The sequence below is a fragment of the Panthera tigris genome, chromosome D2 (assembly GCF_018350195.1).
Source record: "Panthera tigris isolate Pti1 chromosome D2, P.tigris_Pti1_mat1.1, whole genome shotgun sequence".
Classification (NCBI taxonomy): Eukaryota; Metazoa; Chordata; class Mammalia; order Carnivora; family Felidae; genus Panthera; species Panthera tigris.
Genome location: NC_056670.1, coordinates 43,779,721 through 43,805,564, shown reverse-complemented (window position 1 = coordinate 43,805,564; position 25,844 = coordinate 43,779,721). Strand labels below are relative to the sequence as shown.

The following is a 25,844-nucleotide window of genomic DNA, read 5'->3' as shown; positions in this document are numbered from 1 at the left end:
GCAGCCCGCCACCCTCCCCTTTGTGTCATTGGCTGTCCTCTGCAGCCGTGTGTGCCTAGTTTAAAAGAAGCTGGGAGGGAGGGTGCTAAGTACCTGATAAGTGAATGAATGATGGATGAGCGAATGGATCCTTCCCAAGGGGGAAGGAATTAGCATCATAGAATTGATTCAAGATGTACTTTGTGCCAGAGGCTTTGTTTTCATGTCTTGTGTGTAATGCGGGTGCTGTGACCCATTCCTCCTTGTCCTCCTACTTTAAATTTTTTTTTTTAACGTTTATTTATTTTTGAGACAGAGAGAGAGACAGAGCATGAACAGGGGAGGGGCAGAGAGAGAGGGAGACTCAGAATCAGAAGCAGGCTTCAGGCTCTGAGCTGTCAGCACAGAGCCCGACGTGGGGCTCGAACCCACGGACCGTGAGATCATGACCTGAGCCGAAGTCAGACGCCTAACCGACTGAGCCACACAGGCGCCCCTTGTCCTCCTACTTTAAAAGATAACACGCCACCGATATTCTGAAAAGGGACTGGCCCAGGCTCCTGGATGCTAAGTGACAGGATAGGGTTTGGGCTTTGTAATTGCTGCCTCCTGAGAAGAGTAATGGGCTGAATGGAAAGAAGTTCATTTGTAAGACACATGTCAGGAATTTGTGAAGCCACCCCCACCCCCCACCCCCCACAATGTTCTGTTCACAATCAGCTGTGGGTTTGGACCAGTAAGTGTGGACACCAGCCTTCTTGGACCACTCCATGTAAGAAGCATGACAAAGATATGGTGAACACAGCAGGGCCTTGGGGTATAACCAGCCCCATCTGTCACAGCCACCTCTCTGGCTTTGCCCCAGCTCCCCACTCCTGCCCTTACCATGTAGGGTGCTGTGTGGCAGAGGGGTTAGGGAGGCATGAGGGGATGCCTCTCGCTGTCTGTTTCCCTGGATTTGGCTGCAAGGCATGGGGGCTTGATGGCAGCCAAGGTGGGGGGCATCTAGGCTGAGCAGAGTGAGAGAAGGGGCTGAGCTGTGGAGGGGTGGTGCCTAAGGAGGGAGTCCAAACACCCTGTTTGAGGGACATTGTGCAGGTGACAGTGTTGAGCTCAAGGCTCCCATCTGGAGGTCAGGCGTGGCCCTCCCAGTGGGAGAGTAAGGGAATGTGGCAGGATGGACTAGTGGCTTATCTGGGTCAGTAAAGCCAGAAGCTGGGGGCTCAGTGCTGGCATTCTCCCCTTGAGAGTAGGCTGTCCCTGCCCATCGGGATGGCTTTGGGCCAGTGCTTCAGTGCTGGTCTTCACCAGGTGACAGGCCACAGAGTAGCACAGAGGACTGGATCCATTCGTACCTGACCTGCCCAGGCTGTTGAGGTGTGTGTGGGCATCCCTGTGGGCACTCACCCTAGAGACGGACCCACAGAGTGGTGACGACCTATTGCCATTAGGTTTGCCTGGTGAGAGCAGCCATCTTGGGCTGCCCCTGTGATGGCGGGTGGACCAGTGCCAGCAGCATGCCCATCCCCCATTGTCCTATTGTCCCTGCTGCTCCCCTGAGGCATCTGAGGGTCCAGCCCCAGACTTGGTGCTAGGGACAGAGAGATCCTTAGGGTTCAGTCCAGTATGTGACAGAGGTCTACGAACAAACAATGATACTGTTTGAACTGCACTTGTGTGTAAAGCAGGGGGACAGTAGAGGCAGGGCCTCTGTTGTCCTGACTGGGTGAAGAAGGCCCCTGAAGAGGAAGAGCCACTTGACCTGGGTCCGGAATGGTGAGTTGCTTGCAGGGGAATGCAGGTAACGGAGATATGAATGTGACACAGGCAGGATAGCCTCCGAGTCCCTGCTTTGCACCTGAGAGCCTGGAGGTTGCCTCTTGTCTGTCTGTGGGGAGGCCAAGTACAGGATAAGTGCAAGATCTTGGAGCTAGAACTAGAGCTGGAGCTTGGCAGGATGGGGACATTTCTGTGCCCTCCCAGTTTTTTTGGAAGGGGCGCAGGCTGAGAGGTGACACTTGTTCCTGTGACACTAATCCTCTGTGGGTGGAGAGACTAGAGTGCTGAGGGCCTAGTAGCTGGGCATCCACGGGTCAAATTCCAAACCCAGCACGGGGATTGGGAGCTGAAGCGTAGACATGGGGTTGTGTCCCTCCAGGGCAGTCGGTCCTACTGGGGAGAGAGGGCATAGGCTGGTGGGGGAGAGAGATGCGCACGCACACACACACACACCACGTGTGCACTCTGAGGGAGAACTGAGGCTCAGCAAGTGAGAAACAATAGCAGGGAGAATGAGAGAGCCAGTCAGAGAGAGCTAGAAAAGTCAGACATAGGTTGAGATGGGAAGGGAGATCCAGAAGCCTCACTGAGCTTCAATTCCCTGTCTCAGAGGGCTGTGTTGGGCCTGGAAGGACCACAGGCCAGGGGGTGCCTGGTGACTGGATGGCCTTCACTTTTGGAAGAAAAATGCAGGTGGAGGAAGGGGAGAGGCACACATGGAACTGGCCTTGGGCAGCCCAGGGCTGTGGGCGGGGCTGAGGTCAGGCTTCGTGATCCGGCCTGTTGGGTACATCCATCCTTGGCCTCTAGCTCATTTATTCCTTGTGGTGGCCCTAGAGATGGGGCTGTTATTAGCCTGTTTATAAGTGAAGGCTGAGGCTCAGCCAGCTTAAGTGACTTGCCTGAGAACACACAGCTGTAGCAGTGGGCCTGCCTGTCTCCTGGGCCCCTGTGTTTAACTTTGGGGTGAGAGGCAGCTCAGGGTTTGAACCCAGGCTCCCCTGTGACTTTAGGCAACACCCTAACTGTGGGTCTCTGCCCCTGTCTAGAGTGAGGTAGTGGTACCCACTTCCCAGGGAGGCTATGGGTTCAGTGATTAGATGGATGGCACCTGGTGGAAATCTGTGGCCAGGCTCCCGTCTTCCCGTTCCACAGTCCAGAGAAGCAGAAGGGCTGTGTCCTTATCCCCAGCCCAGACACCGCCACATTCTTTTCCTTCTCACTCTTGCTCTAGAGCTGAAAACACCTTCTTGGGTACTCTGAGGTATGGCCATGCAGGGGTGCCCCATGTCCCTTAGTGCGTGTCCCGGGAATACCGAGTTCTCCAGAGACCTCTCTGTGCTGCCAGTTGTCCATTGCTGTTCTCTCGGAGCCAGGCTGCCACCCGGGCTCAGGCCCCGAACTGTCTCTCCTCCGGGGCCCGTGGAACCGGTGCTCCTCGGATCTGGCTGTGTCTCTCCCTTGCCTCGCTGGGTCCAGAACAGTGCTGTTGCTTCCTCCAAGGTTCCAACTCTCCTCTTCCTCTAAGCAGTCCCTCCGTCTTGGGCAGGATTAGATGAAGTGAGTATCCCATGGCGCCCTGGCTCATCCATGCAAGGATTGTATTCTGAGCCAAGTCCAGGAGGCCCCAGAGCCCACTCACTGTGCTGCCCAGAGCTAGCCCTGCTCTTTGACAAGGCAGACTTTTCCATTGCATCATTCCTGACATGTTTCCCATCCCACGGATTCTCTGGGTGACTCGTTTACCTTATAGCACTGGCATTTCCAGCTTTTCACTCATTCTCTATACATCTGTGCTTTCACTTACTCATGCCTTCCGTGAACATCCCCTGACCATCTCTTTATCAGGCCCTGAGCCTGGAGATACAGAAAGCCATGAAACTCAGTTTCTTTTCTTGGACCCTAGCAATTAAGCATGAAGTTAAATAATACATGCTTGATAGAAGTATGCTAGGACGCAGTACTTTCCTGCAGGGAAAGGGATGATTAATTTTCCTTAGCAAGGGGAAGTCAAGGAAAGTTCCATAGGGAAAGAGGCATTTGGGGTGGGTCTTGGAGGAGAAGTAGGAGTTTGAAGGTCATAGTGGTGGAGGAAGGGCATTTCAAGCAAAAGGAATCTGCATGTGCAAAGTTAGAGATTAGGATGGGTGTGGTGACCAGCGGAGAGCACAGGGCTTGTGAAGGTTGGTCAACAGATGGGTGCCAAGTGGTGTGTGGAGTTGAGGGGTCCTGGGGGATCTCACAAACTGGACTTTGACTCCTAGGCAGTGGGGAGCATGGCAGGTATTTTGGGGCATGCTTGGTTGCTGAACTTTGGTCTGCAGAGTGGGTTGGAGAAAGAAATGCTGGGAGGCAGGGAAACAAGTAGGCGATAAGAGATGTGATCAGGTGTAGGGAGTGGCATTTGGAGGCAGGGTGAGGGGCGTCCAGGAAGGGAGGTCTGGGCTTGGGGTGCAGAGAGAGCCACAGGAGGTTCCTGGGTGCCTGGCTGCTTTCGAGGTTCTCTCAGTCTCCCAGGACTTGTCACTGTCCTGATTTAACTTCCACAGTATAGGCTTTGTACGAATCCGGCCCGGGAGCCTGGCGTTCCATTGGCGGAGCAGTAAAAATCATTAACGAGGAGCTAGAGAGCTATAAATAAGCCAGCACGATCCCACCCAGTGTTCCCTGTGTTTCCAATCTGTGGGAGCAGGGAATCAGTTTTGATTCATTAATTGGCATAAGGATGAGGCCCCAGAGATTGGCATGGCGTTGCCAGCTCTACCCCACCCTCCTGGTTGTCTCTGTGCATCTTGCCTGCCCCAGCTGCCCACCTGCCTCAGGCTATGGTCCAACATCCAGTGGGACCTTTTGGCCCTGCTGCTGTTGGTCCCCTGGCCTGGGCTGACCGTGAGGCCAGAGGGGTGTGGGATCTCCTACCCTGGGGGTGCTCCCCCTGGAGGAGCCTCCTCCTGGAGGAGCCTCCTCCTCAGGCCCAGCCAACTTTTCTTCCAGTGTCCCCTTGGCACCCTCTGAGCTTTTGGTGAATTAAGAAACTCCCCTTCTCCAAATTTTGGAACATGGCTACCCTTTTGGGAGGACATGAGTATCTGGGGACCTTGGTAGGTTTGAAAACTCTGTGTCACCAATGAAATATGGACCCCGATAGTGCTTCTTTTGCGGAGTTGTTAGGAGTATTAAATAGTTTGTTGCTCTGCTGTGCTGCGCTGGGCGCTGGGCCAGGGGCTCGGAGGGTAAGCGGTATGCAGGCGCTTTTGCTCATGGGCTCATGGTTCAGAGAAAGATGACTGGCGGCGGCTGCTCAAAATAGTCCACAACTGCAAATGTTGGTGGGTGGTGTGCAGGCCAAGTACAGCAAGGGAAAATAAGGGTTGTGGAAAGTTCTCTTTGGGGGGTGACGGTTACCCACAAAAGCACAGAATGAGAGAGCTAGCAGGAGGAGCACTGTAAGCAGAGGGAGTTCGTAGAGACCCAGAAGCAGGAGAAGCAGTGTCTGAGTTACAGCATGTGTAAGCAGTGTGTAAGCATGTGTTACAGCATGTGTAAGCAGTACAGCAGTTAAGCAGTGTCTGAGTTACAGTGTCTGAGTTACCAGGGCATGGGTGTGGGTTATGCAGGGCCTTGCAGGGCCTGTTTGGGGATGTTGATTTTATTTTAAGGCCAGTGGGAAGCTAATGTGGGTAATTAAGCAGGGACAACACAGTCTGCTTGGTGTTTCATGAAGGCCATTCCACTGGCATAGATGGTGTGTAGATCCCAGGGGGAGGTTGGATGCATGTGGGTCCAGTAGGGATGTCGTCGTGGTTTAGACCAAGGTGGTGGAAGAAAGTTGACAGACCCAAGCATATTTTGGGGATAAAACATCCAGGACTTGATGATGGCTTGGGTGCAGAGGGTCAGGGAGAGAGAAGGGTCAAGAACAAGTGGTGGAGAGGGGTGCCTCTTTTGAAGAGATTGGTGACCAGGAGGGACAAGGTCACACCCCAGGGACCTCAGTGTTGATAAACCAAGTTTGAGTTGCTAGTGAACTCAGCAAGGGAGCCTCCCCTGGCTGGGGGTTGGCAGCCCAGGAGGGGGCTGTGGGCTGGAGTCACAGCTATGGAACCATCCACATGGCTGAGGTTTAACTTGTAAAGGGACAGATCAAATACAAGGAAGGTTGATGATTTCGTAGAGAGAGGGCGTGACTGATGGGTGAGTGATGGGTCTGGTCTGGGAGAAAGCAAGAGGTGGGAGCACCCAGAGCTCCTGAGCAGGGCCCGGCCTCCGACGGGAGAGGCTGCCTTCTTCAGCTTCTAACACAAATGCAGACAGATGTGAAAATGTGGTGGCAAGAAGTGGAGTGCGTTCCTTTTGATTGCGGCTTCCATTTATCCATGAAGAATGAAGCAAGGTCATCAGCTGAACTTGGGGGAGAAGTTGGGGAGGTCTGAGAGTGGGCAGAGAAGGTGGTGGAGAGGGTGTAAGGTGAATGGCAGGGTGAGTTAGGTGACACAGCTTTGCAAGGGTCACCACGTTGTTGGGCATGTGGGTCTTTCTGACTCTCCACTGTTTGCTCACAGACCTGGGAAAGGGGGCTGACCCCGGGTTGGGATTTCACCAGCTGTGCCACGTAAGGAGAGAGAGGGGAGTGAGGTTGTCTGCAATGGAGTGGCTGTAGTGACAGATGGACAGACACTGAACTGAGCAAGGAGATGGGAGTGAAGGCAGGAGGAAGCCACTGGGAGTGTTATTTAAGCAGGTCTGTAGGACAGGATGCGCAAGAGGGAGGGGGGTAAAGACGCTGGTGACTCTCCCCTTTGGGGGGGTGCCCTTTGATGGTAAGTGGCTAGGGAGGGTCGATGTACTATAGGGACCAGAGCTCTAGCACCTGCCTTTGTCTGGTACTGTCACCCATTTCCCCCCCACCATTTGATGGTATTGTTTACCTTTTAAGTGTCTTAATAAAACATGAAAAAATATTTATTCTTCATAGATCAATAATTTACTATGAGTTATGACAATACTAAATTTGGTCAATTATTCATTGACTATAAAGTATTTATAAATGCTACCTTAATTTAAAGCATTAGCCATTAGAATTCAAATATTAATAAAGCAGTGCCAGCTTAAAGGAGGAAAGGAAGGGCACCAATAATGAGGGTGGCTCAGGGGAGGGTGAGTGCTCATGGCTGTTAAGATGATTACGATAACGAGCTGTCACTGGGAGCCCCACTTACGGGGCAGGCAGAGGTGCTAGAGCTCCTGGGGCTGGCCTGCTGGACTCCCACCCGAGAGAGAGACCCTTCCTTCTGTAGGGTAGGGCGAAGCCCTGGGCTGCCCAGAGCCTGGCTCTCCCATCTGCTGCCTGCTGAGATGAGCAGAGCCTTGGCAGGCTTCCCCGGGCACCTCTGCTCCTACCCAGGTGGAGTGCCCTCTCTCTTGCCTTGTCCATCTGGAAGAGTCTCATGATTCTTGAAGGGGCTAGCCAGAGGCCATTTGGCACGTGAGGTTGAGGGGCCCACGTGGGTGGATCTCACTTATGCCGGGCCACATCTGGTCTTTCGGGAGGAGCAGTGTGGATATGCCAGGGGCACCTGGTGGAGGGGAGGCCTGGGACAGCTGTGGCCATCATTTCTGAGTGGTGGCACCACAAATTGTCTCTTCTAGCCCAAGGCTTCTGGGGTATTGCTTCTCCCAACCAATTTTAGCCTGAGAATTTTCCAGGAATCCTGATGGGGATGGAGAAGACTGGACATGAAACGGGGGTAGTACCTGGAGTGACCTCAATGTCTGGGGATACTTCTCTTCTCAATAGTGTCCACCTGCAGGCACTGAGTGACTTGATACGGCAAGGATTTGCTGTCAGCAGAGAGAGAGGCCTTGTGCCTGCCGGCCAGCTCCTCCCCTGGGGCCTGCCCTGAGTGTGGAGCTGTCCTAGGCGTTTCTGTCTAGGGAAGTGCTGGCTAGCATTAGCCACGGAATCCTGGGCTCTGTCCCCTGCTGGCCACCGTCTCTTCTGGGACTGGCTCTAGAGGCTCCTGGTGGTCTGCTTCTGATGATCTCTTTGCTCTGTGCTCTCTGGCTAGGTGGCCCTGGCTGACCGGCCAGCCCTCTCTGTGCTGCAGTGTTCTCCCCAGGAGATCAGAAAGCTCACACGGGGTGAGAGTTCTGGAGATCCTGTCTGTCCTGTGATATAGCCGGTGCTGTGCCTGCCATGACCTACCCTCAGAGTCCTATGTCTGGAGAAGCCTGGATCAGCAGGATGCTGGCATCTCAGGGGACACTGGCAGGAACATGATTGTGAGGCTGTCCCAGAATGCTGGCGGAGCCCATGGGTCCTCTTCATTTGGGCCCAAGCTTGAGCTCTGAGCACCCTCTTTCTCCCGATTCCTGGGACGCTGTTGGGCAGTGCATAGATCTTTGCAGAGACCCTCTGCTCTCCTAGGCCACCAGGCTTGGGGAGGGGGCTCGAATCTGATCATCACATTCAGCTCTGCTTCTTGCTTTCCCAGCTGATGAGCCACTCTCAGGGTGTCCTTATCAAGCCATCAAGCATGCATTGTTGCAATCAAGAGAGAGATCAGCTTTATGACCACATGATATTGGAGGCAAAGAATTATAACAAAGGCTCTTATCTTGTAGTGAGCTGCGGAAACACGTCTAAGCAGGAGAGGTAATAACAGTGGTGACTTCTGCATCCCTACTGCGTGCCAGGCGGTGCGAATGGCTCTTCACATACCAAGACCTTTCACGGAATGAGCACAACACCCCTGTGAAGTGGGTGCAATCACTGTTACATGACAGAGAAAACACAGAGGCCCAGAGAGGGCCGGCACTTTGCCCAAGGTCCCACAGCATGTTTGTGGCAGGGCCCAGATTCAGACTCAGGCCAGGGGACCCTGTCACTGGGGTGACAGCATCTCTCTTTGCACTGGGGGTATGTCCTGTCCCGGAATGAGCACACAACCTTGATTAAGCTAATAGCTGATTTGGCTTTGATCTGATGTATTTTGATCATATTATTTTTATGTTAGGAGCCTCTAAATAACCATCATTTCAACAGTGCCCCAATTAGCAGGCCATTCACAACGGATTGGAAATTGACTTGCATCGGGCCTCTCCATTAGCGCCTGGGAGAAGCTTCCAGCCTTAATTATCCACCCAGTTTCCGAGGCTGGCGGCTTGAGGAGTTTGCATGATGCTGCAGGTGGCTGTACGAGGGGTGGGGCAGTAGTGCCCACCTCTACGGCGAGGGCTGTCAGCAGCAGGAGTGAGGGCGCTCTTTGTCTTAACTACTGTTTCTTGGGATCCTGGGCATGACTTGGGTGGGGACGTTGATGGGGGAGATGGGGATGCCCAAGGAGAGTGGCAGGAAACTAGCTTCTATTTAACCTCTTTCCTGTACACAGCAAGGGTTGGCACTTGCTGTCCATGTCCTAAGTCCATATTCCCTTAGCTCTGCTGGGTAGAGATTCTTATCCTCATTTAGAAAACGGAGGCTCACAAAGGACCCATGGGCTCCGTCAGCATTCCGGGACAGTCTCACAATCACAGTCCTGCCAGTGTTCCCTGAAATGCCAGCATCCTGCTGATCCAGGCTTCTCCAGACCCGGGACTCTCAGGGTAGGACATGCCAGGCACAGCACTGGCCACGTCATAGGACAGACGGGATCACTGGAGCTCTCACCCCATGTGACCGGAGGAGCCCAAACCAGAACCTTGGTTAGTGAGATTCTAGGGCTTCTTCTGCTGCCCTGGTGAGCCCAGGCCCAGCCAAGAAGTTGGTGTCCCTGGCTACCAGCAGGACTGGGGCAAAGTGACCAGTCAGGCAATTGTTCCCTGAGCATGTTCTTGCTGCCTGGCCCCTGTGTCTTTGTCATGCTGCATCCCTCTGTCATGCTGTTTTCCTTCATCTCAGCTGGTTTAAATCCTCTTTCTCTGTGACCCTGAGGTCACCCTTCTCTGGGTCCCAAGGAGCTTCATCTCTCCTTCCCCACAGGCTGAATCATGGGGTCTGTCTTCTTGGTGGATCCAAGCTTCTCAGAATTGGGGCTGGTGCCCTGTGCTCCCCCAGTGCCCATTGCAGGGGTTTGCACACAGTAGGGGGCGCTGAGTATATGTATGAAACACACAGAGGGGAAGGAAGCAGTCTGCAGTGATGGTGGGATGTCTGCCCAGATGGGGAAACTGAGGTTCAGAGAGGTTCAATGACTTCAGAACTGGTGTATATGGAATGGGCACAGGGTTTGCCATCAGAAGTCAGGTGATGACCTGGGAGGGAGTTGGATGGGGTGGGAAGTGGAGGGCCGGGAGTGAGTGATGGCAGCCAGGAGCACTCTTGTGGGTGTCCTGGGCTGGGTGTCTGGACAGCTTTCCATCCTTGTGATGTCCAGTTTATTTTGTATGATTACTTCTTAGAGTTAAAAATTCAGTGTATTGGCATTGAAGAAAGTATGTACCAGAGAATAAAGAGAAATCCATTCAGCATCACCACACCTTGTTCTTTTCTTGCCTTTTGGTGTTTTCTCCTGCCTTTTCCATAAGCAAGCTTTTTATCTAGTTACAGTTCTGGGGTGTGTATAATTTCGTGCCCTGCTGTTGTCACTTAGCTGCCTCTCAGAAGTGTTTTCTAGATTGGATGGCATTTCAGTTCAGCCCTGTCTCTTATTGGTTGTGTGGCCTCACAACTTGTTATCTGGAAAATGGACACAATGACACATACATAAAGTACTCAACACACACACACACACACACACACACACACACACACACGCACACACACGTACTCAACAGTATTTGGCACAGGGAAAATTCTCAGAAAATAGTCCCTCCTCCTATATAGCTTCACAACTCACCCATTATTGGAAGATTATTTTTCTTTTCTAAAAGAATTATCTGTTCATGACTTGAAATTTTGGCAAAATATGGAAAAGAAGGAAAATCAGTTCAGGCCTCTTGTAAAATGCACTTTTAGCATTTTGCAATATTTTCTCCTTGTCTTTCATGCGTGTTGAGTTTTATTTCATCGATGTAATAAAAGACATACAGTTTTGTATTATTTTCACATAACTTTTTTATGACAAGCACTTTCCCATGTTACCTTAGTATCTTCATCAATAATTTTAAAGGCTACATATGCTTTCAACAAATGGAGTGTTTTTCATAACCAGTCACCTATCTGCATCTTTTAGATTGTGAGCAATATTTCAACAGCATGGATAAGTATCCTATGAATGTTTTGGGATCCAGAGCCACTCCCATAATTTTGATAGGTGCCTAAAGTGGAATTATTGACCAGAGGGCATGAAAATGTCCAGGCTTGCTGCATTCTTGCACCAGTCTTTGCCGACTGCCATGTGCTGGACACGGTGTGTGTCTAGGGAAGGATGATGAACAGAACAGGCACATCACATGGCTCCCTGGAGTGTGTGGTCCTAGGAGAGACAGAGAATTACACAAGCCATGCATCATGCCCTGATAGGGAAAGTGTGGGTGTAGGGGGAGCTCAAGACAGGGGGGTGCTGGCCAGTCTGGGGATATAGAGTCTGAGTCTTGAGTATTCACTCAAGTTGAAAGTTGCAAGAGGGAACAGAAAATGTGGAGGGTTCCAGGGGCTCAAACGGGGCTGGTTGGCCTGGGCATAGTGGGCAGGGGCATGTGAAGAGCAGGAAGCTACAGGCATTGGGAAGCCTACAAGACTCTGTCCCCAAAGCTCTTGGGAGCCACTGAAGGCCTTAAACAGGAGCATGACGCAATTGGATTTTTGTTTGGGAGAGAACTGCCATGTGAAGCTTGCATGGGAGTTGGTCAGAGCATTTGGATGGCTGTGTGACTCCCAAGAGACATCAGAGGATCTCATTTCACCACCCCTGCCCCTGCCCCTGCATTGTGTGTTCGGGTTGAGGGTCCAGCAGGGAGCACTGTGGGCATTTGAGTCACCGTCCTGCTGGTGCTCATGAATGTGCCCAGTGAGCGCCCTTGCGTGGGGAGCAGCCGGCCTTTGGGGTTTGGAGGTGTGGAGGGCCTCCCTCCTCCTTCACCTTCCCAGGCCCCCACTCCCTTCTCCTTGGGGTTGTTTCCTCTGCTCCTGGTCTCCTCTCAGCCTGGTCTGAGACGTTTACATAAACCCAAAGGCTCTCAACCGAAAGAACCGCATTGTCAAAGTTGCTCAAAAGTCTGCCGTCTGCGGCAGATGGCCTGCTGACATTCCCAGGCTGTGTTTTGAAGCTGCATCTGCTCTCCCACATCCCTCCATCACATAAGCATTATTAATAAATGTTTGCTTCAAAACCAGAGCAGTGGGTTGCAGTGTTGGGCGGTGCATGTTTCTATTAATTGGTCTGATGTCCCCCAAAGACGTAAGTCTGTGGCTAAAAGGGGCACCCCTCACGAATACTGGATGACTTCCAAAGATGCGCTGCGAGGGCCTCAGCCCAAGAACAGGCTGCTGGCGGCTCCCTCCCTCCCTCTCCTCCTCCACCTAGTTGCCGTGCATCTTCCTTTGTTATTATCAACTGGCTTTTGAATAATCTTGGGCTTCTGGAACTGACTGCTTCATCTGGGGTTTGACCCAGTATTTTATGATATAAATTAAGTGGACTTGGCCAGAAGACCTAGGAGTGCTGTCTTTTTTTTTTTTTTTTTTTTTTGCCTGAAACCTGAGTCCTCTGGGGTAAGTGTCTCTCTGACTTTCTGATGTAATCTATTCCCTTCAGCCTCAATCAGTTCAGTCTAGCCAACAATCATAGCGCACACAGTATATTCACGGCTTATGTCTTGGCCTTGGAGACACACAGATCCACAAAATGAGTTCTTGGCTCTTAAAAGGCTCATATCCCAGGTGGGAAACAGGATGGCTAATTTAGCAACCCTGATGGGTGTTTCAAGCAGATGTGCATTGGATTCTCGTCCTACCGTCCCTCTTTGAGTAGCCTTTGAGCAAATGATTTTGCCTCACCCAGCCTCCATTTCCTCATCTGCTGAATGGGTGTAAGAACATCTGGGTGGCAGGATCCCTGAAAGCATCAGTGAGACTCTGCATGTGAGAGCTCCTGGCCTGGCCCGGGGTAGTTCTGTCTCTGGAGGCAGGCAGCATTTCTTGGGGCCTCGGGCATGAGCTGCTAGGCATGGGCCATGTGGATCGAAGCCAGTGCAGCATTGTCCCCGTGCTGACCCCTCCCTCTCTCTTCCCTCTCTTTCTAGCCTGTGACCTCATGACCCAGGGGATTTTGGCCTTGGTCACGTCCACTGGCTGTGCGTCTGCCAACGCCCTGCAGTCACTCACAGATGCGATGCATATCCCACACCTCTTTGTCCAGCGCAACCCAGGGGGGTCTCCGCGCACTGCCTGCCACCTGAACCCCAGCCCTGATGGTGAGGCCTACACGCTGGCCTCCAGACCGCCCGTGCGCCTCAATGACGTCATGCTCAGGCTGGTGACAGAGCTGCGCTGGCAGAAGTTTGTCATGTTCTACGACAGCGAGTATGGTGAGTTGGGGGCAGGGGTTACTCTGTGGCTCCTGGGAGGCACGTTGGGCATTGGGAGACCCGTGAGCCAGGCCATTGGCTGGTGGCTGAGTGCTTCAGAGTGGGCTGGGTGCACATGGTGGTTGGGGATCTGAGCGGTATGGGTCTTGGGGTGCTAGGGCCTAACCTTGAGCTTTGCCAGTGGGGGAAGAGCTGCAAAAACAGATCTGTAGACAAGCACGAATGTTGCCTAGCAACGACACCTTATCATGACAGCTGAAGTTTGAATCATCTTAGAGTTTTCAATAAAATATTAATAAACTGCTGGCAGGGATCCGAAGGGCTGCATATAGGTAGAGGCGGAGGCCAGCCAGCACGGTCCTCCCAGAAGACTCCTCTTCAAAGACTGTCCTTCACACTGGACAGTCACCTGGCCCTCCCAGCCCCTTGCCTCCCTTTACCATGGTCTGCCCTGAGTTTCAGAGTCACAGGCTGGGGCATAGGTCAGGGGAGGGGCACCCTAAGGGTCATGGGGCCAGGTAAGGTCATGTGGATGTCGCTGAATGTGGCTTTTTTGAAGACCTCCCATGTGAAAAAAAAATCATACTTTGTTAAAAATGCACAAAAATGGGCTTTGGAGAAATAGTTTTAGGTTTTCTTATGGCTGCTCTGTGAAAACAGGCCAGTCCTACTCCCAAGATGAAACGGTTTCCGCATTATGTGTTTTTTTAAAAAAGACTTACTTTTGAGATAACTGAGATTCACATGCAATTATGAGAAATAATACAGAGAGATCCCTTGCACCCTTCACCCAGGTTCCCCATGGGCAACACGTTGCATAACTCATATCATATCATAAGCAGCATTTGACATTGATGCAATCCAGAGACCTTTTTCATTCTTCTCCAGTTTATAGGCACTTGGGTGTCTGTATTCACTTCTGTGCAATTTTATCACCACTAGGTGACCACTAGGGTCAGGACATAGAGTAGTTCCCTCACAGGGATCCCTGTGCCACCCTTTTATAGCTGCTGCCACTCACATTACATGTCTTTAAAGGGTCTGGGGACTGGTAAGGGTCAGCAGTCCCATCGCTGGGGCCAGGTTGGAATGAATGGGCCCTCGAAAGTCCTGATTTGTCTCTTGGTGAAATAATTCCTTTGCCAAGAATGTAACTAAGAAGAGAAACGAGCATATGTTTGCATTTGCCTAAATACTCTGCTTCTCTAAGACTGGAATGTTGTCCCCAGCTCTTGAGCAAATATGCTGTTTAGAGTCTTCCAGGAGGAATTAGAAGAGCAAACAGTCACTGTGCTGAAGTGAAATGAGGTGGTGATGGAGACAAGGGTGACTCAAGGCTTCAAGCACTTGAACTAGACTATGTCCAAGGCCTGACCTCTCCCTCCCACCTGCATTCAATCTCTGGCCCTGGGTGGTGGTGGTGGGGGGGCATTGGAGGTCATGGCATAGCCCCCCGGAGCCTACAGGGTGTCTCTCAGAGGCTCAGCCTTCCCTGAGAATGCTTCATACTGATGTTTCAACCCAGGCATCCAGTTTGCTCTGAGGCTGGGCTGTTGGGAGGTGTGGACACCGCCAGGGCTGGAGGATGCTGTGGGGTAGGGTCTGTAAGCCCCCTAGCCCCCCTTATTCCAACATCTTTGTTCCCTTTGTGCTGTAGCCTACAGGAACTTTTCAAGCCTTGGTTTTCCCCAAGGCCTGGGAGGTGGGAACTTCCAAGGAAAGGGGCCCTGATCCCTACCTGTCTGAAGGCTCCTCTCTTTCCTATGGAGCTGGCTCCTTGGTTACATGTGTGAGGTACACATCTCACTCTCTTGGCCTGCTATTAGCTTGTCCTGAAAAACTAATGAGGGTTAATTGTTGATGGACACTGACTCTCACACCAGGCTGTAAGCTCCGGGGGAGCAGGCCAGGTGCTATTCACTACTGTGTCCCTGCTGCTTAGTACCATGCCTGGCACAGAGTTGGCCCCAAGAAATTATCAGTGTGTGAACGAAGCATCTAATTTATGAGGACATGGATATTTCAAGCAATTTTCACAGAAGACAAAGGAAAAAATGGGAAGAAAGACAAGGCACCGGGTAGTCTGACCTCTGAGGTGGGGGAGGTGGGCTAGGGTGTTTCATTCTGCAAACACACCTCCCTGCCCCTCATCTCTCCCCTCCTACCCAACACCTCCAATCAAGCCTAAAGATGTGCCTCTTTTTCTGACTTGGATACTTTTGCTACCTTTGGTGAGGTTTGAAGTTAGTTTTCAACCAGACTGGCCTTTGTCAGTGATTCCATGAAGACAGGGTAAACCAATAGCTTTCCTCTAATAGACCAGCAACTGGTTGAGCCTTGAAAGCTGTATTGGGAAGGATTCAGAAGGATTCTGAGGCTGTATGTGGGCTCAGCCATAGAAAATGCCATGACTCCTCCATGAGGTTTGCATGGTGCAGGGGAGGGACTGGCGGCAACCTGCTATGTTTGCTGATTCTGATCTGGATGGTGGGGGTGAATGCGATGTCTCAGTGCTGCCATACATTTGATTGTCGCTGTCCTGGGTGCTGATCTGTTTGGCTTTAGGCTTTCTGGAGACCAAAGCTCTTTCACTGGATTCTGTGCAACACCTCCTACCTTTGTGGGCCCTGGACGTCGGTCCGCTGACTTGACAGCTTCTGAGGCCAGGTTTCTGCTCCAAAATATTCTCTGTAAACTGTAACCACTTTGACTTCCACTGCTTGTCCTGGCTGTGCTGCTCATGCAACAGTCTAGTCTCTGGCCTGTTTTCCAACCCATGTGCTGTTTGATGCGGTATCTCCAGCTCATGAGTGCGGGTTGTGAGTGCTTTCTCAGCATGGCTGGCATTGGCCTGTCTGAGAGTAGTAGGTGGGCTTACACTGCTGATATGCCCAAGACAAATGGTGCCTCCAGAGCTCTTTAGGTCCCCTCCTCCACCCCACCACTGCAGCACTAGCTGCAGATGAGCCCAATTAAAAAGCAAATTGAGTGTAAAGACTGTTTTATTCCTTCCAAAGTCAAACAGAAGTGGTTTGGGGATATGGCAACTTTTTTTTTAAATGCTGATCTGCAAGTATCTTTATGTATATTAAATGTATATTGCATATATATATATTTATGCCATTCAATAACTCTCTGAGGTGGGATTATTGTTGTGTTTTACAGATAAAGAACATGACGCCCAGAGAGGTTATTTTTGACTTTAATGCCCACGCCCTTAGCCAAGACACCATCCTATTTCTGTAATCTGGGGTTTGCTAGGCTCCAGCTTCCTTTTCCTGTCCCCAGCCGGGCAAGTTGATGCCAAGAAGGAAGGAAGAGTGATTTGGAATGGACTTGGCATTCCTAGGCTGGTGTGCTCAGGGCTTTAGTGAATGTCACACAGAAGCTCCCCCTGTTGCTTAAGGAGGCCTGATGCTTCCTCATTTGCCCCCTGGCCTCCCTTTAAGCCCAGGAATAATCTGCTCTGGGTGGAACCTTAGGACTGGGCATTTGAATCAGGAGATGAGGGTCAAAGAAGCAAAATCACTGGGCCCTGAGACAGAACTTGGCAGAGGGGCGAGAAGAGGAGTGTGCATGTATATAGTTTACAAAATGTAAGATGTGCCATTTGGTAAAATTCCATTGAAAATACTTGTATGCTTGTTGTGACAGTGAAAGGAAAAATAGAAGAGAAGCTGACATTTGGGAGAGAAAATCTGTAACATTAAAATACCAAAAGTTTGGATCGAACAGAACAGAGAACTTTCTGATGTGCCACTTCAAATTCTGGGATATTCATTTGTGTGTGGGGAGGTGGGTGTTAGAAGCTGTAGCCACTATTTCCCCCTCAGGAATACATTTGGATGAGGGTGGTAGTTACGATGGAATCTTGGATGTCTTGACTCATTCATTCAACAAATATTCACCGTGTCCCCACCACGGACGATGATTTTGCTAAGAACTCTTCACAGATAAAGAAACAGAGGAAGTTGGCTAAAGCTACACAGGGCTGGGATGTGAAGTCGGGACACCAGAGCTCTTTTCTCTATAGTGTCTCCAGTGTGCAGCAGCTTGCTCTTGGCCCCTGGACCAGCCTGCAGGCTGGGGGTGGGTCAGGATCTGCGTGAGTGCCCACTGTCTATTTGTGCTCTTATGTATTTATGTATTTATGTACATACATAAAGGTTATTTATTTATTTTGAGAGAGAGAGAGGGAGAGAGAGCGAGCACGTGCAAGTATGATCCGGGAAGGGGCAGAGAAAGAGAGAGGAAAGAGAGAATCTCAAGCAGGTTCTGTGCTGTCAGCTCAGAGCCCAACACGGGGCTCGATCTCACAGACTACGATACCATGAACTGAACTGAAATCAAGAGTCAGACACTCAACCGACTGAGCCACCCAGGCACCCCTTGTGCTAGTTTTTAAATTATTAAAAACAACTAAAAGTCACACATGGTAACAATGTATATGCCAAGTTACAAGAATGATAATAAATAAACTCCCATGAATCCATACCAGTTTAAAAAATGTAAAGGAACCATGTGCGTCCCTTTCCTATCATGTCCTCCTTTACTGAGGGGACATAACCACTAACCTGATAGTGTGCTAGCCAGTTCCCTGCTTTTCTTGATAGTTTATCATACAGGTATGGATCCTGAAATACATATTGCTTAGGTTTGGCCTGTTTGTGAACTTTAAATATATGGAATAGCACTTCTATGCACTTTTGTGACTGCCTTTTTCACTCAAAATTAGATTTTTGAGAGCCATTCATCCAATTCAGGTGTATTCAATCATTTTCTATGGTTGCATAGTATCATCTGATTTATTATCCATTTTATTGTTATGGGCATTTGAGTTATTTCCAGGTTTTTGCTATTGCATATAATGCTAATTAGAACATTCTTGTACTTTTCTTTTGATGTTTGTGCAAGAGGTTTTTTTTTTTACTTATTCACATTTTAATTTATTAAAGTTTAAAGTTTTAAATATTCTCAATATTTCTTTTTTTTTAAAGTTTTTATTTTAATCAGCCAGTGCTCATCACAACAAATGCACTCCTTAATCCCCATCACCTATTTAACCCATCTGTCTACCCACCTCCCCTCTGATAACCCATCAGTTCATTCTGTACAGTTAAGAGTCTATTTCTTGGTTTGTCTCTCTCTTTTTTCCTCCGTTTGCTCATTTGTTTTGTTTCTCAAATTCCACATAAGAGTGAAATCGTGTGGTATTTGTCTTTCTCTGACTTACTTGTTTCACTTAGCATAATACTCTGTAACTCCTTCTATGTCATTGCAAATGGCAAGATTTCATTCTTTTTTATGGCTGAGTAGTATTCCATTGTATAATATAGCAGATTTTCTTTATCTGTTTATCAGTCAGTGGACACTTGGGCTGCTTCCATATCTAGGCTATTGTAATTAATGCTGCTTTAACATTGGGGTGCTTGTATCCCTCTGAATTAGTGTTTTTGTATTCTTTGGGTAAATACACAGTAGTGTGATTATAGCATCGTAGGGTAGTTCCATTTTTAGCTTTTTGAGGAACCTCCATACTGTTTTCTGGAGTGGCTGCACTAGTTTGTGAAAGAGTTTTTTGAAAGTCCATCCTGAGGAGCAGAATTGCTGGAGTATTTTATCCAGGCGTGTTTCAATTTATTAGGTTATTTCACATTGTTTTGCAAAGCATCTCTACCTGTTTACACTGCTGTCTGCAACGTTCCAGAATTCTCAAAGCTCCCCAACCTCACCGACACCTGGTATTCTTTTTACTTTTAAGATTTTCATGTGACATGTTATCTTAGTATGATTTAAATTTACATTTTCTTGATAACAGATGAAATTGAGCATTTTTTCCTATCTTTATGAACTATGTTTGCTTTCTATGAAATGCCTGTTTACCATTTAAAATTTTTGCCCATTTCAAAACATTGAGACTTTTCTTTTTTAAGTATGGGAGATAACTTCTGTCTGTTAGTTGTCTCAATGCACAGAAGTTCTATATTATATTGTTGTTAGATTTATTCACCTTTTATACAGTTAGCTCTTTTTCTTCTCATTTAAGGAGTCCTTCCCTGCCCAAATGTCATATTCTCCTTCCAAAAACTCACTCTCTGCACTGAGGACAGATGTTGCCCTCCTGGCTGGGTACCTACAGTTAGGTCCCAGCATAAGACACATGTGGCTCCTGATGCTAGACTGCCTCTTTCCCTGAAGCCGTGGCCTGACATTCCTCCATGACTCGGCCATGGCCCAGGGCCAATCTTGTTCTTGGTGGTGATTGAGCAGCCTGTGGCAAGGTGGTTAAGGAGAGCTTCCTGCAGGAGGTGACATGTAAGCAACGACTTAAGGACTATTAGGAGTTGGGTAAACAAAGGGCTTGGGAGCAAAAGGGAGGAGAGTAGGAAGAGTGTCCCAGGAAGAGGGAAGAGCACACTGGAAGGCCTGGAAGCAGTGAAGAAGAGACAGATCATATGCCTGGATTGTGGTTAGTGGCCAGGGGTGAGGCTGGACTATAGTCCAGGCAGGCCTTAGAGGCTCACAGTGAGCTTAGGACCCCCAGAAATCCCTGGAAGCTGTACCTTGCTACCTCGGGTGGTGCCGTTGGGCCTATTTTTCATGCCCATTCAGAGGCCTGAGGGCAGATAGAGGACATGGGGGTCTTCATCTCTGGATGGCCCCAGTCCTTCAGCTCTTGTGTCCAGACTCACTGGCTGCTCATGAAAGAGAAGGAAGTAACGCATAGAGAGGAACTGTGATTAGACTGAGGACAAGCCCCAGGCCTGGAGTCCAAGCTGCGGGCAGGACCTGAATGCCCCAGGTGACTTAGGTGTCAGTGAGTAACAGCTCCTGTCTCTCCAGCCCTCGCTCTGTGCCAAGCACGATGCAGGCACTTTAACAGCGCCAGCTTACATCATTTCCTGGCAACACTTCCAGGTGGGTTCGCACCATTCCTGTTTTACGGGGAAACTGAGGCTCAGAGAAGTAAAGAGGCTCACTCTAGGTCATACAGCTGAGGAACAGGGGGCTGGCCACGTCTGATTCCCAAAGCTGGGTATCACGGCTGTGCTCACCGCCTCTGGGTCCGCATGGCAAACACTGCAGGTAGACTCTCTTCTTAATACACAAAGATTTATTGTAGCATTGTTGGTAACAGCAGAAATTGCCAACAACCTAAATGCTCATCTTCAGCAAATTGGTTAATCTATTAGGATATACATATATAGTTGAATACTAGTTCTTTATGTACCGTGAGGCAAGAGTTCAAACACGTGACGCTGTTAGCTGACAATAGCAAAGTGAGAACAAAGGTGTGGAGGGTTGCTCGGTGTAAAAGCAAGCTTGTGTATATGTATTTGAGTACACACACCATCCGTGTGGTGAAATGTTGTTTTAGAGAGAGAAACACAATGACTTGGGACAGGCACGGGAGATCTGCTTTTCACAGCACTTAAAAAAAATACCTTTTGAGTTTTGTACCAAGTACAAAAAATAAGTAAACAGAAAAAAAATGTGGCTTGCCAGCCCTCCCTCCTTCTTACTGCCCATGGAGACCTTCTTGGAGCTTCAGTTTCCTCACCTCTGGAAGGGGATGGGAATTCATAGGCTATGAGAGCAAGCACTCAGCGGAGTTTGTGGCACAAAGCAGGTGGTCTGTGTGATAATAGCAAACTGTGTGTGGGAACCGGGAGTGGAGGTACATGGCGCTCTTCCATCGGAGGACTGGGTGTGGCGACAGGGCCTCTGCAGAGGGTTGCCGTGAGAGGTCCAGCTCTTTGCCCCTCCACTCTGGCTCAGGATTACCTTGAGTGTAGCGGTTAGGGGCATGGGCTCAAGAACAGTCTGCCGGGGTTGAATCCCAGTTCTGCTTCTATAGCTGTGACAATGGGCATATCCCCCAAGTCGTGCCATAGTCTCTTTGTTTATAAAGTGGGGATAAAATAACGATCCCTGCTTATAGGGTCAGTGTGGGGATTAATTTAGTTAATACATGCAAAGGGCTCAGACCAGCGCCTGGCACATGTTTAAGTGCTCGGTCAGACTTATTTACTCAGGAATTGTGGCCAGTGCAGGGCCCCATTGCTGCTTCTTTTCTCTTGGCCTCTGAGCTGGTGAATCTCTGCTGTGGCTTGTTCTGAGGCCTGGACCACATCTTGGTTGTGTTCTTGGTACATAGGGAGACAGAGTTTGGGGATCAGGTGTCTCGCCTGCAGGGGACATTCACTACATGGTCACAGGTGGCTCTAGTGAGCCATCACACCTCCTCAGCCGGACAGCCTGACTGGTTTTCATAGCAAACATCCGTCAGCCATTGGACCTTACCCCTGAGTCTTCTTGAAGTGAAACTCCCCAGAAGAAAGAATCATTTGGACTAAATGCTATTTTTAAAAAAAGTTTATTTATTTATTTTGAGAGAGAGTTGGGAGGAGGGAGAAAGAGAGGGAGAGAGAGAATCCCAAGCAGGCTCTGCACTGTCAGCACACAGCCCAGTGTGGGGCTGGATCTGAAAAACTGTGAGATCATGACCTGAGCAGAAATCAAGACTCCAATGCTTAACTGACTGAACCACCCAGACACCCCAGACCAAATGCTGTTTTAATGCTCTGCACCAACAGCGTCTTCTTTCTGGCCCCTGGCAAAGCAGGCCAGACAACTGAGGATCTCATTAATAACACACATTGTATCATTATGGCATTAGTTTAAATTGAAGTAATAAATGCTTTTTCTAGATGAAATGAGTAAGTGAGTTTAATTGCTAGGAAACCTACCAAGAAGTTCGACAATAACTTTACCAGGACGAGTGTTTTGGGTTTTGTTCTTCCATCTAATTACAAAGCAACTATACTTCAGGGCATGTTAATTGTAGCATTCCCTAGAAGATTAAAGTTCATTAAGTCTGAAGTTCCCTCACCCCTCTGCCAGATTCCAGAGTGCATCTGGGGATGGGAGGAAAGGCCTGATACAGGCATGGATAAAGAACGGGAAGACAAGCCTGCACTGGCCCCCACATATGCCCCCTTGTACAGCTGGAGGCCACAGTAGCCACCACAGCAAGAACTTGGCCAGACCTTCTGTGCTTTCCTCTTCTACACCATGCCAGAAAGTCCCCCTTGGAAGACAGATATGGCCCCATTGTCAACCCTCTCCTGCTGGTCCTGATTCCTTTGATCCCATTGACCCCAGCACACAAGAGGAAATAGGTTTTGTTGTTAAATGCCAGAATTCCAGGAAGAGTACCATGTGATGTGGCCCCAACATCTGGGAAGACCATTGGCTCAGATTGGATCTGTCCCCCGCCCCTTGGTGAAATGAAATACCGTGTCCTCTTCAAGGCCTCGGTTAAATCACCTCCTACCGTTCTGTCAGGGAAAGCATGGCTGTTTCCTAACAGGACCCAGCAATGTCATGAGAGCGCCTTCATTTTTTTGTAATGAACTATATTGAGGTGTAACTGACATGCAATAAAATATACTCCTTAGGTGTGTGATATTATGGGTTTGACAAATGTATGCACCAGAGTAACTACCAGCCCAATGAAGGGGTAGAATATTGTCAGATATAGCAACATATGTTTTGAAGAAAGAATTGTAGGTCACCTGTCCTTGGCCCCAGTCACTTCAGCACTGGTTGGGTGGCCACAGGCCCTGTGCCTGGGGCCCATGTGCAGCCTCCCTGTAGCTGCCTTTCTGTTCCTAAAGAGGGTTCTTAGGGACCTAGAGTGTCAGTGTGGCTGGCCAGGAGAGAGGAAGTGGGACTGGGAGATGTGGATGGCAGGGGAGGGGCAAGGGGAGACAGGGAAGCCCTTTGGCAACCGTGGCTGGTACTCAGGCCAAAGCCGTCTCCAGCCAGGATGAGAGCTCTGACATCTGGTCACTGGACAGAGAAGCCTTCTCATTGGGGTGATTGTGAACACAGGCTGTAGTGTCAGAAAGAACTAGGTTCAAGTCCCTGTTGCACTGTTTACTGCATCCTGGGGGAGCCGTGTACCCTTTGAAGCCTTGGTTTTCCTGGTCTGTAAGATGCGCATCACAGCACTTCCCTCCTAGGCTGGTGGTGGGACCTGGCCTTTAGCATGTGCTTGACACACAGTAGTGGGGTTGGGACCTTATGCTTTAAAAGTTTTCCTTTGCCTTTTGCAAGGGGATCTCAGCTGAGGCCTGGGAAGTGGGTTTCTCTTGCCTGGTGCTCAGCGCTGACCTGGCTGGCTGGAGGCTACAGCAGGGTTCTGTGGGTGGGCGGCTGGTGGGACTGGCTTGGCTTGCATCCGGACAGGATCTCTGAAACAGTTTTTGGAACATCCTTCCCCTTGGGAGTCTCAGGAGGCAGGAAGGTACTGGGGCACCCGAAGGTGTGAAGGTGTGAAGTGTCCTGTGGGAACCTGAGATGTTAACCCAAAGGTCCACTGTGGCCACTGGAGCTTTCCATTTTGTACGGGAGTAACAGCCACTGCCCTGCCCACTGTCATGGCCCCTTTCCCCCCAATCCTATCTATTCCGCTCTAGTTCCTTGCTGCTATGTGAACATACCAGATGCAGTCTGGCCTCAGAACCTTTGTGCTGGCTGTTTTCTCTGCTGGGACACTCTTCCCACCAAGAAGTTATATATCTTCAGGCTGTTTCCTCACCTTCAGGGCCTGGCTTTAATCCCATCGGCCTTCCCTCACTAGCTCTTTTGAAGATGAACTCTTTTTCCTCTTGGCACCCCTTTTCCCTTCCTGCCTTATTTGTTTTCATTAAATCCACTGCCATTTATTTATTTTTTGATGTGTGTCTTACCCCAACTAGAATGTGAGTTCCGTACAGGCAGGGATTTGGTCTGTTTTGTTGAATGATGCTGCATAGTCAACATTTAGAACAGCAGCTGGAACATAGTAGGTGCTCATTAAATATTCGACAAGAGAGTGAATGAAGGAATCTGTATTTTGGGACATTTCATTGCCCATTTATTCTTCTAGGAAGCATTTGTTTATTTGAGATTTAAAAAAAATTTTTAATGTTTATTTATTACTGAGAGAGAAAGAGAGAGAGAGAGAGAGAGGTGGGGAGGGACAGAGAGAGAGGGAGACAGAATCTGAAGCAAGCTCCAGGCTCCGAGCTGTCAGCACAGAGCCCGACGTGGGGCTCGAACTCATGAACGGTGAGATCATGACCTGAGCTGAAGTCAGATGCCAACCGACTGAGCCACCCAGGCACCCCTATTTGAGATTTTTTAAAAGATTTTTTTTAAGGTTTATTTTATTTATTTATTTTTGAGAGAGAGAGAGAGAGAGAGAGAGAGAGAGAGCGAGAGCGAGCAGGGGAGGGGAAGACAGAGAGGCAGAGAGAGAATCCCAAGCAGGCTCCACACTGTCAGCCCAGAGCCCCATGTGGGGCTCGAACTCACAAACCGTGAGATTATAATCTGAGCTGAAATCAAGAGTCAGACACTTAACCGACTGAGCCAGCCAGGTGTCCCTATTTGAGATTTTTTTAAATTGAAGTATAGTTGACTCACAATGTTACATTAGTTCCAGGTACACCATAGTGTGATTGGACAAGGCTGTACGTTGTGGTGTGTTCGCCACAAATGTAGCAGCATTCTGTCAAGGTATAACATTATTACAAATTATATTCCTTGTGCTGTACCTTTCATTCCCTGATTTACTCATTCCATAACTGGAAGCCTGTCTAAAATTTCCAGTTACAACAGTGATACATAATTTCTATGGAGTCCAAGGATGTACAAGGCCAAAGACTCGCCCTCCTCCAGTGTCAGCAGTGAACCGGTGTGTTCAGCCCACTGAATTTCTGCCTATATTTTCCTCCTTTGGCAGGTGTGTAGGGAGATTCTGTGTATCTGGAGGCCAGGGCCCGACGAGAGTTCAAACAGGCTCAGTTCACCTGAAAGTTCTCTCCACAGTTTCCCAGGAGGAACAAATGTTCATATCACGATGAAGGCTGTAGTGTCTGCCTTGGTTTTGTGGGGAGCCTGCTGGAGGACTTGGGTGTCATTCCTGCCTCAGCCTTCTTCAGACTTATTTCTGGGCACGCGGACAAATCTTTTTCATCTTTAGTTTTCTCCCTTCGGTAATGGGGATAATAAAGATGCCTACCTCAGGGGTTCTGGGGAAGTCGAAATGAAATGCTGGGTCTGAAGGATGGAGCTCCCGGTGACCCCAGGCCACTTTTCACTGTTCCTGTTCCTCCTCAGTACCCAGGACAGCACCAGCTTATTGGCCTCTGAGCCTAGTGCTGAACAAACTGCCCAGGGAGATGGTGGAGTTTGAATTATAGCTGGGAGCAAGGAGGGTTTCGGGCAGAGGAGGGGGCAAGGAAATCCCAGGAACAATCAGGATGTGAAATGGCGTGCTCAACAGGAGGGAGGTTTGGGGGGGCCGGCAGTTTACATGACCAAGTGCTGGGAAGTGAGGCATCCGTGAGAAGGGTGGGTGGGGCTGGGACATGCAGACTCAGGTGGCCTGGCCAGGGGTGACTCGTGTCCGTGGTCGGCTTTCCCCTCTTCTGATGTGAGATGTGTGCTGTGACACGGAGGCCTGCCCTCCTGTGGGAACTCTCCTGCCCGGCGGCAATGCTTGAGAACGGAACCCTGACCTCCTTGGTCGCCTCATCCTGGAATGTGAAAAAGCTGAAATTGCA

At 49.7% G+C, this 25,844-nt stretch overlaps 1 protein-coding gene across 1 annotated transcript in view; it reads left to right on the top strand.

The window, feature by feature from the left end:
- The first annotated feature begins 12,825 nt into the window (after positions 1 to 12,825).
- Positions 12,826 to 25,844, top strand: part of GRID1 (glutamate ionotropic receptor delta type subunit 1) — a 534,516-nt gene continuing 521,497 nt past the window's right edge. The window contains exon 1 of the mRNA XM_042960192.1: positions 12,826 to 13,227. Coding sequence (XP_042816126.1) covers positions 12,867 to 13,227 — 361 coding nt within the window. The 5' untranslated portion in view covers positions 12,826 to 12,866. The remainder of the gene's footprint in view (positions 13,228 to 25,844) is intronic.